This window comes from Polypterus senegalus, chromosome 18 (assembly GCF_016835505.1).
Source record: "Polypterus senegalus isolate Bchr_013 chromosome 18, ASM1683550v1, whole genome shotgun sequence".
NCBI lineage: Eukaryota > Metazoa > Chordata > Cladistia > Polypteriformes > Polypteridae > Polypterus > Polypterus senegalus.
In genome coordinates this window covers 30,253,070-30,266,594 of record NC_053171.1, presented here as the reverse complement: position 1 = coordinate 30,266,594, position 13,525 = coordinate 30,253,070, and the positions used below count along the sequence as shown (strand labels likewise).

Here is a 13,525-nt window from a genome sequence, read left to right as displayed (position 1 = left end):
AATGGTGAGAAACATTTTGGGAACCAGGTAGTTTTCCTCAATTTATATACAATGAATGCAGAAGGAAGTGCCTCCTACTTAACTCTCAGTTGATATTACAAGCTGCCGTATGAAGAGCTATCTGCCTTGTCAACTTCGCAATGAGTTTACTGCCGGTCTCACAGCCCCACTGTGCCATGTGGCTTCAGGTAGGTGGGCACCTGACTTTTGCAAAGCTTGTGTTATGAACGGAGATGAGGTAGTGGTGGTTGTGGGACCTTATCTCTGTTTTTCCTGATTGCAATCAAGAAGGTAAGTCGGCTACTTTTCTCTTCTGGGTTTTGCTCAGGCCATTTTCTTTCCACCTTTTTAACAGGGCAGGGTGTGTTTATTTTGACTTTTGTTACTGATATTACAGTTGTTTTGACTGTTTATTTTATGAGAACCTGTTGGTGTCAGTATTGATATTGCTCGTTCTTGTTAAACATCAATGAATATCTACAGTACATTACATTGACTTTATTTGGCTTATTGGTCTCAAAAAAGACAGTACATCAGATGTGTTTGTGCAGTAGTGTAAGGCAGTTGACTGAGAAAGTGTTTGATGAATTGTCTTTTAAAGAGATTTTTCATAATTGTGTATGGAGGTATTGTTTCTTATGTTATTTCCATTCTTGGTGTTGAGGATCTTTCCAGTTTGACGATGTAAAGGAGAGCTAGTCAGACATGGTACATTACTATGGCTACCAAGATGTTGAGTGTTCTAAGACTTGAGGAGCATTGCTGAGTTTTTATCTTGGGGTAGTCATTTCCTGGGGATCTGAGCAACTTGGAGGCCTCACACTGATACTCTTTTAAAGGATGAATAGACATTTAAGAGTCTTTGTTGTCTGCACTGCATTATCTTCCAGTCCTATCTAGACATTTGCTTTGATGATACCTTTCCTCATTTGCCTTAATCTTTTGACAATTTCAGGTTCTGCCCAATGTTCTTGGGCCCAGTAGTGTTACTTTAGAATTAAACTGTTTTCCATAGGTCTTCGGGTCCAATCTATTTCTTAAAAGTGAGTGTTTGCTTTCCTTCTTGTGGTTGTGACCACTAGATCACTATTTGTTTTGTGTCCCAGTAAAACTGTTAACATCAAGTTCTCATTTGGATATTGTACTTCTTTTGTGTTTTACAGGTTGCCAATCCTCGTGTGGAACTGACCTTGTCAGAGCTGCAGGAAATGGCAGCAAGGCAGCAGCAGCAGATTGAAGCTCAGCAGCAGATGCTCGTGGCCAAGGTAGGCTGTGGTCAAATGCATGGCTTGCATCACTGTAAAAATATCAAAGTTGAGGGCTTCATTATGAGAAGACAAGACACTGTCTTCGAGTGTTATCTTAGTGCCAATCACACTTCTTTTAGCTTAATTACACACTAAAACACTACAGTCATTTTGCCTTTCTGAGGCTATGTCCACACTACCACGTTTTCATTTAAAAACGGAGTTTAAAATGAAAATGATCTCCATCCACACTGTTATGTTTTCACATAATTTACCAATAGTATCCCTGCTCATACTGAAACACCCAAAAATGATGGTAACCTTCGCCTACACAGAGAATGTGGTGGGAAACACCTTGAAAGAATTGTGTAGTGAAAAATTCAAAGACCCTTGAAAATCACATTTCCCATGCGTTTAATGCGCTTTTCAAAACCTTCAGCACATGCAGGACTCTGATAGCGTGTTTGCAGCATACACTGTGTGCACAATTATTAGGCAAGTGAGTATTTTGACCATATCATCATTTTTAATGCGTTTATTCCAACTCCAAGCTGTATTAACTTGAATGCTTATTGGATTTAAGCACGTCAGGTGATGTGTATTTGTGTAATGAGGGAGGGTGTGGCCTAAGGAGATCAACACCCTATATCAAGGTGTGCAGAATTATTAGGCAGCTAGTTTTCCTCGGGCAAAACGGGCCAAAAAGAGATTTAACTGACTCTGAAAAGTCAAAAGTTGTAAAAGTCTTTCAGAGGGATGCAGCACTTTTGGAATTGCTAAGATATTGGTGTGTGATCACAGAACCATCAAACATTTTGTTGCAAATAGTCAACAGGGTCGCAAGAAACGTGTTGAGAACAAAAGACGCAAATTAGCTGCCAAAGATTTGAGAAGAATCAAACGTGAAGCTACCAGGAACCCATTATCCTCCAGTACTTTCATATTCCAGAGCTGCAACCTACCTGGAGTGCCCAGAAGTACAAGGTGTTCAGTGCTCAAAGACATGGCCAAGGTAAGGAGGGCTGAAACCCAACCACCACTGAACAAGAAACATAAGTTGAAACGTCAAAACTGGGCCAAGAAATATCTGAAGACAGATTTTTTTCAAAGGTTTTATGGACCGATGAGATGAGAGTGACTCTTGATGGACCAGATGGATGGACCTGTGGATCAGTAATGGGCACAGAGCTCCACTCCAACGTGGAGGTGGGGTACTGGTATGAGCTGGTATTTTTAAAGATGAGCTAGTTGGACCATTTTGCATTGAAGATGAACTCAAAATCAACTCCCAAACCTACTGCCAGTTTTTCGAAGACACTTTCTTCAAACAGTGATACAGGAAAAAGACCATGATTTTTATGCAGGCCAATGCTCCATCACTTGCATCGAAGTTCTCCACTGCGTGGCCAGCCAGTAAAGGCCTTAAAGATGAAGGAATAATGACATGGCCCCCTTCCTCATCTGACCTAAACCCTATCGAGAACTTGTGGGCACTTCTTAAACGCTAGACTTACAGGGGAGATAAACAATACACCTCTCTGAAGAGTGTCTGGGAGGCTGTAGTCACTGCTCCACAAAAAGCTGATCGTCAACAGATCAAGAAACTGACAGACTCCATGAATGGAAAGGCTTATGACTGTTATTGGAAAGAAGGGTGGCTATATTGGTCATTGATTGATTGATTTATTTTTTTTGAAATGTCAGAGATGTTTATTTGTAAATTTTGAGGTGTTTGTTTATTATTCTCACTATAACAGATGAAAATAAACAAGTGAGATGGGAAAATTTTCAATTTTCCTTTAGTTGCATAATAAATCTGCACACTAATAGTTGCCTAATAATTGTGCGCACATATGTATTCCCCTGATGATGTTCACACTCACATTTCCGTTGTGAAACATTCAGGTTTCAGGTTTATTAACATTTTGGATTGACTGATAGCACTGTGTTTGTTTCATATTAAAATTAATCCTCAAAAATACAACTTGCCTAATAATTCTGCACTCCCTGTAGAAAAACAAAGAAATTCTTTTAAGGAAACAGAGTGAACTTCCACTGTGTCACCTAAATGCACAGATTACACCTGACAGTAGTAGTCTTCAGAAATGGCAATGGTCATTGTGACATTGGCTTCCAGTTTATTCACATTTAGGTAAGTTTCATCTTGCATTCCAGTTGTTGGAGCCTCAGAGGAGAGGAACTGGATAAATGAGGTGTCATGTATGAGATGGCCAGAGACGGTGCTGGCATGACCAGGCGTTAACTTGTTAGAGCATCTGTATTAACCTTGAGTTCCCAGTTAAAACATCGAGATACGGTGATGATGACCACTATGTGAGACAGCAAACCAAAGACATTTCAGATCCATTTGTGGACACCATCTTTTGGTTCAAATTCAGCTTAAATTCAACTTTTTTTTTTACTGTTCCAAAAGACTAATTTGGTTTGTCAGAAAGGTTTTTGCAGAGAGAACAAGATATTGCATTAAAAACATAGCAGACAAGAACTTGGCCATCAAGCGTAACATTGTACAAATATCTGACAAGAGGAAGAGGGGCACAGATTAAGACAGTCTGAATTCAGCAAAAGGTACTGATCTCTTTCCATAGTGGCTGATTAAGGCGGTGGTTATAACAGAATGTTCCCTGGTCAATGTCCAGTCAATCCCTGCCCTTGATACTTTTAGCTTTTTTGTGACCCGGACTAGTTCTGCTTAAACATTGCACATCCGTGGAGACTCCAGTGCTACCATCTTTTTGGCCCAAGTCACAAGTCTGAGATGCCATTTTTAAGAGGTCAGCTCCTGGGCATTTTCCTTTGTTTTGTTCTCCTGGATTATCTAACAAGTGTTACGTAAGAAGAAAAATCCAGCACCGCTTCAGAACGTAGGTGGGTGGGCCCTTGAATAAACAGATTAACACCATGATGGAAAGTGCTGCCCATCACAGTACTCTGTTTTCAGTTGGGGGGAGGTGTGGAGGGTGGGCTTCTAAACTGCAGTTTGTGCTTTCATTGTGCCTGACCAGGGGGGTCAGGTCCTGCACTTGTGACTGTTTGTTTTCTTTGGGAAACTGAGTAATGCAGGGCAGGGAAGATCAGGAAATGAGACTCTGAGGAAACTAGTCAGCTGCATTAGCCGCTGGATGGCTGGAGCTGCTATTGTGTGAGAGCTTTCCTCTGTAAGAAGAGACGCCTTGTGCTCCTCGTACTCACTTGGACTTCTCAACTCAGGTTCTCATTACTTATCTTCTCTCCATGATTATGGTGCTGATCTCTGACAGCGTTGAGCCATAAGTTGGCTTTGTGGCTGCTTACCAGATTCTTTGGCTAGTGCATCAAGTGGACTGGCTTTTCCTGGGTCACATTCCTTCTCGACGGATACTTCAGCTGGTACATCAAGTGAACTGGCTGCTGTCTGGTCACAATCCTACGCATTGGATATTTTACCTGGTATGTGAGGTGGACTGGCCACTACTTGACTTTGTTTTTAATATTAAACCTTAGCTAGCAGATGGCATGTATTCAAGATTACTTAGAAAAACAAGTGATACTTCCAGTGTGAGTGATTATGAAGTGCAGCAGTAACAAGTAATACAGAACAGAATTCAAAGTGAAGCACAACAAGTCTAGTACTGTAATTTGTCCTGAGAGTGAGAGAGTCAAAGCAGACCCATAATGCTTTGTGAAAATGTGTCTGTTAAAAACACTCCTGATCATCAATAGACTGAAAGCAGTTCAGATGGTCTTGGGTAGCACATTCAGTATTCTGGGGGCAGGAACTGAAAAGCAGACTGATCTTGAGAGAAGGAGCAGTTAGAAGACCAGACTAGTCAAAGCAGAGCCTGAACTTTTTGACATAAAGATCGCAGATATTAGGGTACAGCCGCACATTGACCTGACCTGTTGTTTTTTTTTCATCCCTATGTGCTTCATATGGAGGGTCAAGTCAATTTCCAACTTATCTGATAGTTCAGCTGGCATATCAGGTGAACTGCTCGCTCATCAGCTATTCGCTAATTGCTTCACTTGGAGGGTCAATTGGACTGCCTACTGCTTTTTGTACTCTTTACATTTATCAGCTGGGACAGCCATAGCCTTTCTTCTGCTCACTGAAGTCTTTGGCCAGTGTACCAATTCTCTGCCCTGTTCGTGCTCAGCAGGCTCTTTGGCTAGCACATCTGGTGGGCTGACTACTCCCTGCTTATGTTTCTGTTCACCACTTGTGACCCTGGCCTTTAATTACAAAGCAGACTTAGAAAATGGAAGGATTAATGGCCACATGAACTTGAATTTATATGTTTCTGTCTTTCTGTAAGAGCAACTGAGGACACCAGCGCCGACAATGGAGGCAGAAGTAGCTGTCCTGGTCATTGTTTGAAGATGTTTAAGCTTTTACTAATGTTTACAGCTGAGTGAGATTACACCATAGTCCCCAAAATATTGGTGAGCTCCTTAGCCTAGAAAATCCCGAAAGGCAGCTGAACCAAAGGGTGTGAATACTGGGGCACCTAGGAGAACATTGCACCTAAATGTACATACATTGTAAAGGAATAAAACTAGCTTGCAATGTAAGGCTGGACTGGCTTTGGATGCACCAGAATCCTGAAAGATTTTTGTGTTTTTTTTTTTTTTTCTTCCCCTATTTAGGAGCAGCGTCTGCGATACCTGAAGCAACAGGAGCGAAGACAGCAGCAGTCAATCTCCGAGAACGAGAAGCTACAGAAGCTGAAAGAACGTGTGGAAAGTCAGGAGGCCAAGCTGAAAAAGATCAGAGCAATGAGAGGACAAGTGGATTATAGCAAAGTAATGAATGGAAATCTTTGTAAGTCGACATGTTTACTCTGGAGATCAATTTTAGTTCTGCAGGCAGTGGAGGCCACAGTTTTGGGGTCTTCTATTGTTCCTTCATGACAGTCTGAGGCAGAGAGTGGCAATGCCACCAGTAAGGTACAGCTCAAAGATGTAAAAAGCATTAAAGCTAAGTTGCCACTGCTGTTACAAACATAACTCAGTTTTAGAGAAAATAAGAAAAAGATAAGAAACAAACTATAATTTATACACATATCATAATGCAGATCATGTATGTACACGTGAGTTTAATTTCGAGGCGCAGCCCACTTTTTTCTAAACATTTGTTTTTGAAGTCCAGTTAATCCAATTTTAGGATGATGAGGTGATGGTGCCTTCATCAGCAGCATTGAGTTTAATGCAGGAACCACTCCTGGATTGGCACACAAGCACCCAGAACCCACTGTCGCCAAGTCTGTTTAGAAATACCAGTCAGTCTAATCTCCATGTCTTGGAGATGTGGAAGGAAACCAACATGATTTTGAGAAGATCAATCAAACTGTTTTCTGGCAGTAATAAGCTTGGTATTCAAACTTGGCCTCCTGGACATGTGAGGCCACAAAGGTCACCCTGATTTGTTCATAGTTCTGCAGTTGGGGCATTTTAAGTAAATGACTTACGATCAAAACGCGAATCACTTTGGGGACGGGACTGTTATCCTTGAGGTTTGCAGTCCAATATCTTAGCCACTGCTTCTCACAGCCTGACACTGTGCACAGTGCATACAGTAGTCTTTAATATGTTCAAAAAAGGAAAAAAAAAAGTGAGTAATAAATATAATGTGTTTGATGATTTTTATTTTATGAGAGTTGCATAAGAAGTGTGCTTTTAAAAGATAAAGATGAGAAGCTTGACGGATTCACATTAAGAGTATCTAATGACATGTTTATAAAAAAATATAAAAATCATCACAAAGTATCACTCCTGCTATTAATGTTTATGTATATGTTACCGGCAATGTATGAAATGCAGGCATTGTATAGAATGCCTGGCGTTTTTGGGCAAAGTATGAAATATCTGAATTATTTTAATATTATATATACTTTCCCTAGGCATGGTATGTAATACCTAGGCATCATATAGAATGACAAATTCTATTTAGGCAAAGTGTTAAAAGAGAGTCATGAAAAGGCTTTTATTGAAAAGACGTATATGAAAAAGAAAGCAATACAAAATAAAGTATAGGACTTTCTTATTGAGAAAAACAAGAGAAAATAAAATATGAACTTACTTGTTGCAACAAGGAAGGAAAAAAATATTTTAAATTGCACTGAAATGCAAATGGGGAATTTTCCGTCTGAGGTGAGCATCAAAAGTCACGTGACATTAGGAACGTCATTAGCGGGAGTGTTTTATACTTTGCCGGTTTGTCTTTTGGCATTGCATAGAATGCCTAGGAAATGTGTGAAATGTTAATCGTTTCATACTTTGACATCCAATTTTCGGCATTCTATATATTGCCTAGCCATTCTATACATATACATTTATATCATGTAATATTTATATTAGTCATCATGATGGTGCAGTAGTTAGTGCTAGTGCCATACAGATCCAACATCATGTCTCTCTCCAAGTTGTTTGCACATACTCCTGGTGTCAGTGTGGGATTGCCTATAGATATCCCCATTTTACTTCTACATCTCCAGACATGCTGTTAGATTAGTTGGAGATTTCAGTCTTCCACATCTGTGATTATTTGTGTAAGTGGCTGTTGTGAGAGTCTTGTAAACAATTCAGGGCTATTTTCTGCCTTGTGTCTGGTGTTGCTGTTGTAGACTTTGGTCTCCCACAACTCTGAAGTAGATAAAGCAGATTTCACTATATCATTTCTCTCTATTATAATAAAAAAATCTTGGGAGACGAGACTTTTTAACTTGCGATGAGACGTGATCTTTTGAAGAGAGACACTTTCACGTCCTGTGAGATGAGACTTTGTGCCAAGAGATTAACCACGCCCGGGGCCGGAAATAAAAGACAAAGAGTAGATGACAAAGTAGAACGTCATAAAGAATTCAAAAACATTGGCGTGATACACATGCAGAGCAGGTTAGAGATAATGGAAGTATGAAAATTCAAAAGTCTCAAAAAATGATAGTAAAAATCACATTCGCATAATGGAAATTATTACTCGGTGAAATAACGGAACAGCGAATAGAGATCGAATATATTGTTCGGATTTAAACTTTAGGTCGGAGACTTGTAGATCATCCGATTCGTGTTGCCATAAGGGAAAAGTAGTGTTTCTTCCCAATGAAGAGGCGTATCCACGAGAATTAAAAGATTGGTTGTTTGGTGAAAGTGAAATCCCGCGAGGGAAAGTTTCAAGCCCCACGCGGTTCAATCATTTCTCATTTGTGTGAATGCTATTGTCAGACACAGTTTGTGTAGAGACAAAGAAACGATATTCACTCCTGGGCAGTTGTATGTTGCGTTTTCACGATGTAATTCCAAACACGGAATCAAAATTCAATGCGATATTGACGAAAAGGTAAAAGCAAAAAGAGATCGAATATATGGACATAGGTGATATGACAGAAATATGTAGATAATGTTTGGCTTTAAACTTTAAAAAAAAAAAGAGATTGAATATATTGTGCAGATTTCAACTTTTAAGTCAGAGACTTGTAGGTCGTCTGATTCGTGTTGCCATCAGGGAAAAGTAGTGTTTCTTCCCAATAAAGAGGCCTATCCGGGATAATTAAAAGTTTTGTTGTTTGTGAGTGGCAGAGACGCAGATTTGCTGGTACGTAGTACAGGCGGTTGGTTGGTGAGCAAAGCCCCTTAGTATTTATGTATGAAAATTTCTATTGCGTACGGCACAGTAACCTTAGTTGTTAGTGCTGCAGTCTGATTTTGAATTGTGCGTCTGATTGTTGTGTTTCTGGAGTTTCCAAGTTCTCTCTGTGCCTGCATATGGATGTTCCTTGGGCTATTTTGGTTTTCTTCTTGGTAATCTCCTTATCTATTGAGAGCTGACATACTCTAGACATGTCTGTAGTGATTGTCACTTTTTCTTTTTCAGTTGTGGCATGCTCTTTGGATTGAGTTTACAGTTGACATTGCATGGAGTCAAGTTAGACTGTTGTTAGTTAGTGCTTACTGTTTCATGAATCTCAGTATTGTCCATGTGGAGTTTGCACATTCTTTCCAGGTCTATGTGGGTTTCCTTCCTACATCCCTAAAGATGTGTATGTTTGATTTAATGGACCTGTGGGGGTCTATGTGTGCGTAGGTCTTGTGACGGACTGTTGGCTACTGCAGGGCTACTTCCTGACTTCAGTTTTCAGATTTATCCAGTTTTTGTTGTTCTCACTCTTAGTGAGTTTTGGGTGTCTCATAGTACATTGTAGTTATGTTCCACCTAGAAGGGACAGTGTTTTAACACCACTTTCATGATGAAAGTCTTGTCGAAGACTTTTGTATGTGCAACACTAAACTGCAAGCGGCAGGTATAAAAAAAAAATGTATGAATAAATGAAAGAATGAGTGATTGAATGAATGGGCGAATTGAAGAATGAATTAATGCTCTTGTTGTGAGCCTGACATACTTGAGACACATGAAGTGTTAAGTGAAGGATAATTCTTTGCATTTATATAGCTCTTTTCTCACTACTCGAAGCGCTCAGCAATTGCAGGTTAAGGGCCTTGCTCAAGGGCCCAACAGAGCAGAGTCACTTTTCGCATTTATGGGATTCGAACCGGCAAACTTCATAGAAGAAGTTAGGGGGGCAGACTGAATGTGCCACCTTTACTTTACTGTGCAGCCTACAAGAAATGCAGCTGGGTACAGTCAGAGCTGCTGTGATGTGCTGGACAGGCAGGGAATTGGGAAGACGAGAGTCAGAGGGCTTGAGTGCTTGGCACAAATGTCTCCCACGTAAAGGGAGAGGCAGCTGCTTAAACAATGAACTGGGCTGGACACATTCCGAATTGTTAGGCTCATCTGTTCAGGAGACTCGGAGTCTGCTGGAGAGAGCAAAGAGGTCTGCAGCTGTCCGACTGTCTTGTTTGTTCCATTTAGACAGAAAGACATCCTTAGCAGATGCTGAGGTGGGGTGGCTGTTGATTTTCATTTCAATCCATATCCTGATTTTTTTTCTCCTCTTCATTGTCATTCCCAGCTGTTATTTTACTTTCTTGCTTCATTACATTGCCAGCCGTGCTCTCTGTTTCTGATTTCAAATCTCACATTTTATTTTCATACAGCAATGATTACATTTGACGTTTTTGACAATGACCAACATAAAACACAATAGTACTTGGTACAAGTCGGGAAGCAGCGCCTGCAGTAGCCACCAGTCTGTCACAAGACTCATACATGCAGACACCCACACAGGTCCACGTGTCAAAAGTGAAAACACGTCTCTGCAAAGTGGTCAAAATTAATTACAAATAAAAGTTTAAACTTGATTTAATTTGATAAATATTTTAAACTTGAGCCTGATCTTATTGTTTGAACTTTAGTCAAGAGGTTCATCGACGATGTCATCAGGGAGATTTGGAAAGTAAACGCAATGTTAATCCATCCAGAATCAAACAAACTGTCAAACCTGCCCAGGCCAGTTCAGGGTCACAGTAGATGGGAACCTGAAACAGTCCTGAACAAGGTGCTGGTTCATCACGAGGCCCACTCATGTGTCATCCCACACTGTTTGGGATCACTAAACAACATAACCTTCCTGTTTTTGGGGGTGCAGCAGGTAAACTGGATTACCCAGGAAGGATAGAGACATAGGGAGAATGAAAACTGGCCATAGGATTGAACCTTTGAGGCTGGTTCTGTGGAGCAGCAGTGTCACTCTGCCCTCCACGGTGTAATCGCGAGAACTTAGTTGACGTGGGCTCCATATTAGCAGTGACCATATGCCAAGCGTGGTGGGCTTCATAGCATCTGATAAACACTCGGGCCTTTCTTAGTGAAACCACTATAATTAAGCTGAGCTCTGACTCATCTGACATTTTAGTTATGTTTCAATGGAAAAGGCCTCCACGGGTGAAACTTTTTGTCCGGCTGCTTTGTTGCTCTGTGACCTGTGCCATGACACTGTACAGATGTCAGTTTGTGCCCAGCTGTTTTTTTTTTGGTTCAGCTGTGCCATTTCACCAGCCTGTCCTGTCACCTCATTCCCTTATCTGTCACTTCCAGTCACTTTATCTGATCCTTGTTTGCCACTGGCCAGCTGAAAGACATACTTTCCCGTTTGTTCGAGAGGAAGCAGCTGGCTGTCCTTTCACATTTTGGAAAGCAGACAAAGGCTCCCCACTGCCCACAGCAGGTTGCGTGTTTGTCTTTCTCCGATGTGGCTTACTTGCTTTTGGCTGGTGTTCAGCTCAGTTCAATTTGTTTTATTTTTCTATAGTGGCCTTCATTAAGTGTGCTGAGCGAGAGAGCCCACTGCTATATAAATAACCTCCTCCCAGCAGCATTTTACAAGTCATAAGTCCACCTATTTACTTCTGCACGGGATTGTGTTTAGCTCCACTGGACAAGCTGCCACTTACTAACTTGGTGGTTTGGGTTCTTGGCCAGATTCTGCATATCACGATGTGATTCTCAGACGGGCAGTTTCTTTCCAGTTTTGAAATGGATACTTGTTGCACTTAAACAGATTTACAAATATGACTTCATGATGCTCATTCGTGTCAGAACTTCTGCAGCACCATTTCCACTCTTCTTACCTATTGAATTACAACTAGGACAACAACAGCGCTGTCTCAGATCTACAACACTTGGGACCAAATACGTTCATGGGAGCAACATCCTAACCACAACAGGAGTGGGGTGCCACAGCATGGTAATGTGAATCTTAAGTAGGTGGAATGGAGTTCAAATATATAAGTAATGTTCACAAAATATATCCCAGGCCGCACTGGAGGGAGAATAACTGTAAACCTCTAGCTTATGGATGGAAAATAACAAGATGGTCAAATGAATGAAAAAAAAAGGCAAAAGCAGCTGGCAATAACGCAAACCTATGCAATCAAGTCCCATAACACAGAAAATAAAAGGGAAAATCGGCAAGCTTAGACAGTGTTTCACGAGGGACTGAAATCCCCATGAGCCTTTTTCCGGGCTGGAATCCGTGCCTCAATGGAGATTGACAGGTGACCCCAATACTTGAAGAACCACCCACAAAACACCAGGAATGTGGCACAACAAGCATCCACACACACACAAAAAAACAAACAAATAGTAAACAAAACTGATACGAAAGAAAATTATACAGATAATAAAACATAAAAAGCAACAATAACATAAATGATAATAGCCAAAGGACCAAAAATGTACAAAAGGGACATAAAAAGGAATTTATATGTAAAACACATAACAGGTAACCTGTTGGGTTAGGGAAAAACCCATCTGCCATTGTTGCTTTGTATCTGTAGATATTCATCGGCCTACTCAATGAATTAGTCAGAAAAGAGAAGCGGTGGGTCGTTGAGGGCATAAAGGATATTGGGAAGTGCTGCAGGTTAAGATACCTGCCTCCAGTTGCTTGTGTCCATTTCCTCTGAGGCTGTTATCATTTGTTTCCTCTTTTCGGGCGACTTTCTTATCTTCACCCTTCTGTATGTACTGCATATGTTCACTGAATCTGTGCTTCTTATTTATTCTGTAATAGACTGTCATAAAAATGGGTATCATGCAAAACTCTCAACTTCATGCTTGATATCCAAGTGGAAATGCATCCTGACCACAAAAAAGGGACCAATGCTTTGAATAGTTTTATTGAATTTGATCGTCTTATCTCAAAAAAAAAAAAATTCAAAGAAAACATCCAGTCATTGTTCTTTTGCGTGTCTCCTGGAAGGAGTGCTACTTCCTGTCAGGGTTGTCCTGATCTTGCTGAGATTCTTTCATCTGTCAGCCTCCAAGTCTGTACACTCGCTCTTAGCCCCAGTTTTTTAAGTTTTTGCTTTATTATTCTTCAACAGCTGCTGAAATTGAACACATCAACGCCATGTTTCAGGAGAAGCAGCATGAACTACAGGCTGCAGTGTTGAAAGTGGACCAGCTAACCCAGCAACTGGAAGATCTGCGCAAAGGGAAGCTGAATGGTTTCCAGACATTCAGTGGGCAGGTCACTGGAGCTGCTGCACTAGAGCTGAAGAAGCTGTACCAGGAGCTGCAGGTAGCATGCATGGAAAAATATCTTGGGGGAAGTGATCATGCTCATAGTGTTCAAGAGGAAGAGCTTGTGCCAGTCTACATCTTTATTAGGCAGCTGATAGTGTGTGGGTGAAGTTTCTTGTGTCACTCTTTTCTGTAGGCAGGAAACGTTTAGTATCAAAAAGACTGTGCTTCTGTCAGCCGACACCTTTATAGGGTCCTCATAGTGTCTCAAAGAAAACAGTTGGGCCAGCCGGTACCTTGGGTAGTTGTCTTGGAGAGAGTGCTTCATCCTGTTTTCACTCTGGTCGACAGAGCT

The 13,525-nt window shown here is 40.9% G+C and overlaps 1 protein-coding gene across 1 annotated transcript in view; it reads left to right on the top strand.

Moving 5' to 3' along the window:
- The window catches only part of ppp1r13bb (protein phosphatase 1, regulatory subunit 13Bb), a 72,740-nt gene that overhangs the window by 43,927 nt on the left and 15,288 nt on the right, over positions 1-13,525 (top strand). Inside the window, 3 exon segments of the mRNA XM_039741829.1 lie at positions 1,164-1,265; positions 5,895-6,069; positions 13,032-13,228. Of these exon segments, the coding sequence (XP_039597763.1) occupies positions 1,164-1,265; positions 5,895-6,069; positions 13,032-13,228 (474 nt within the window).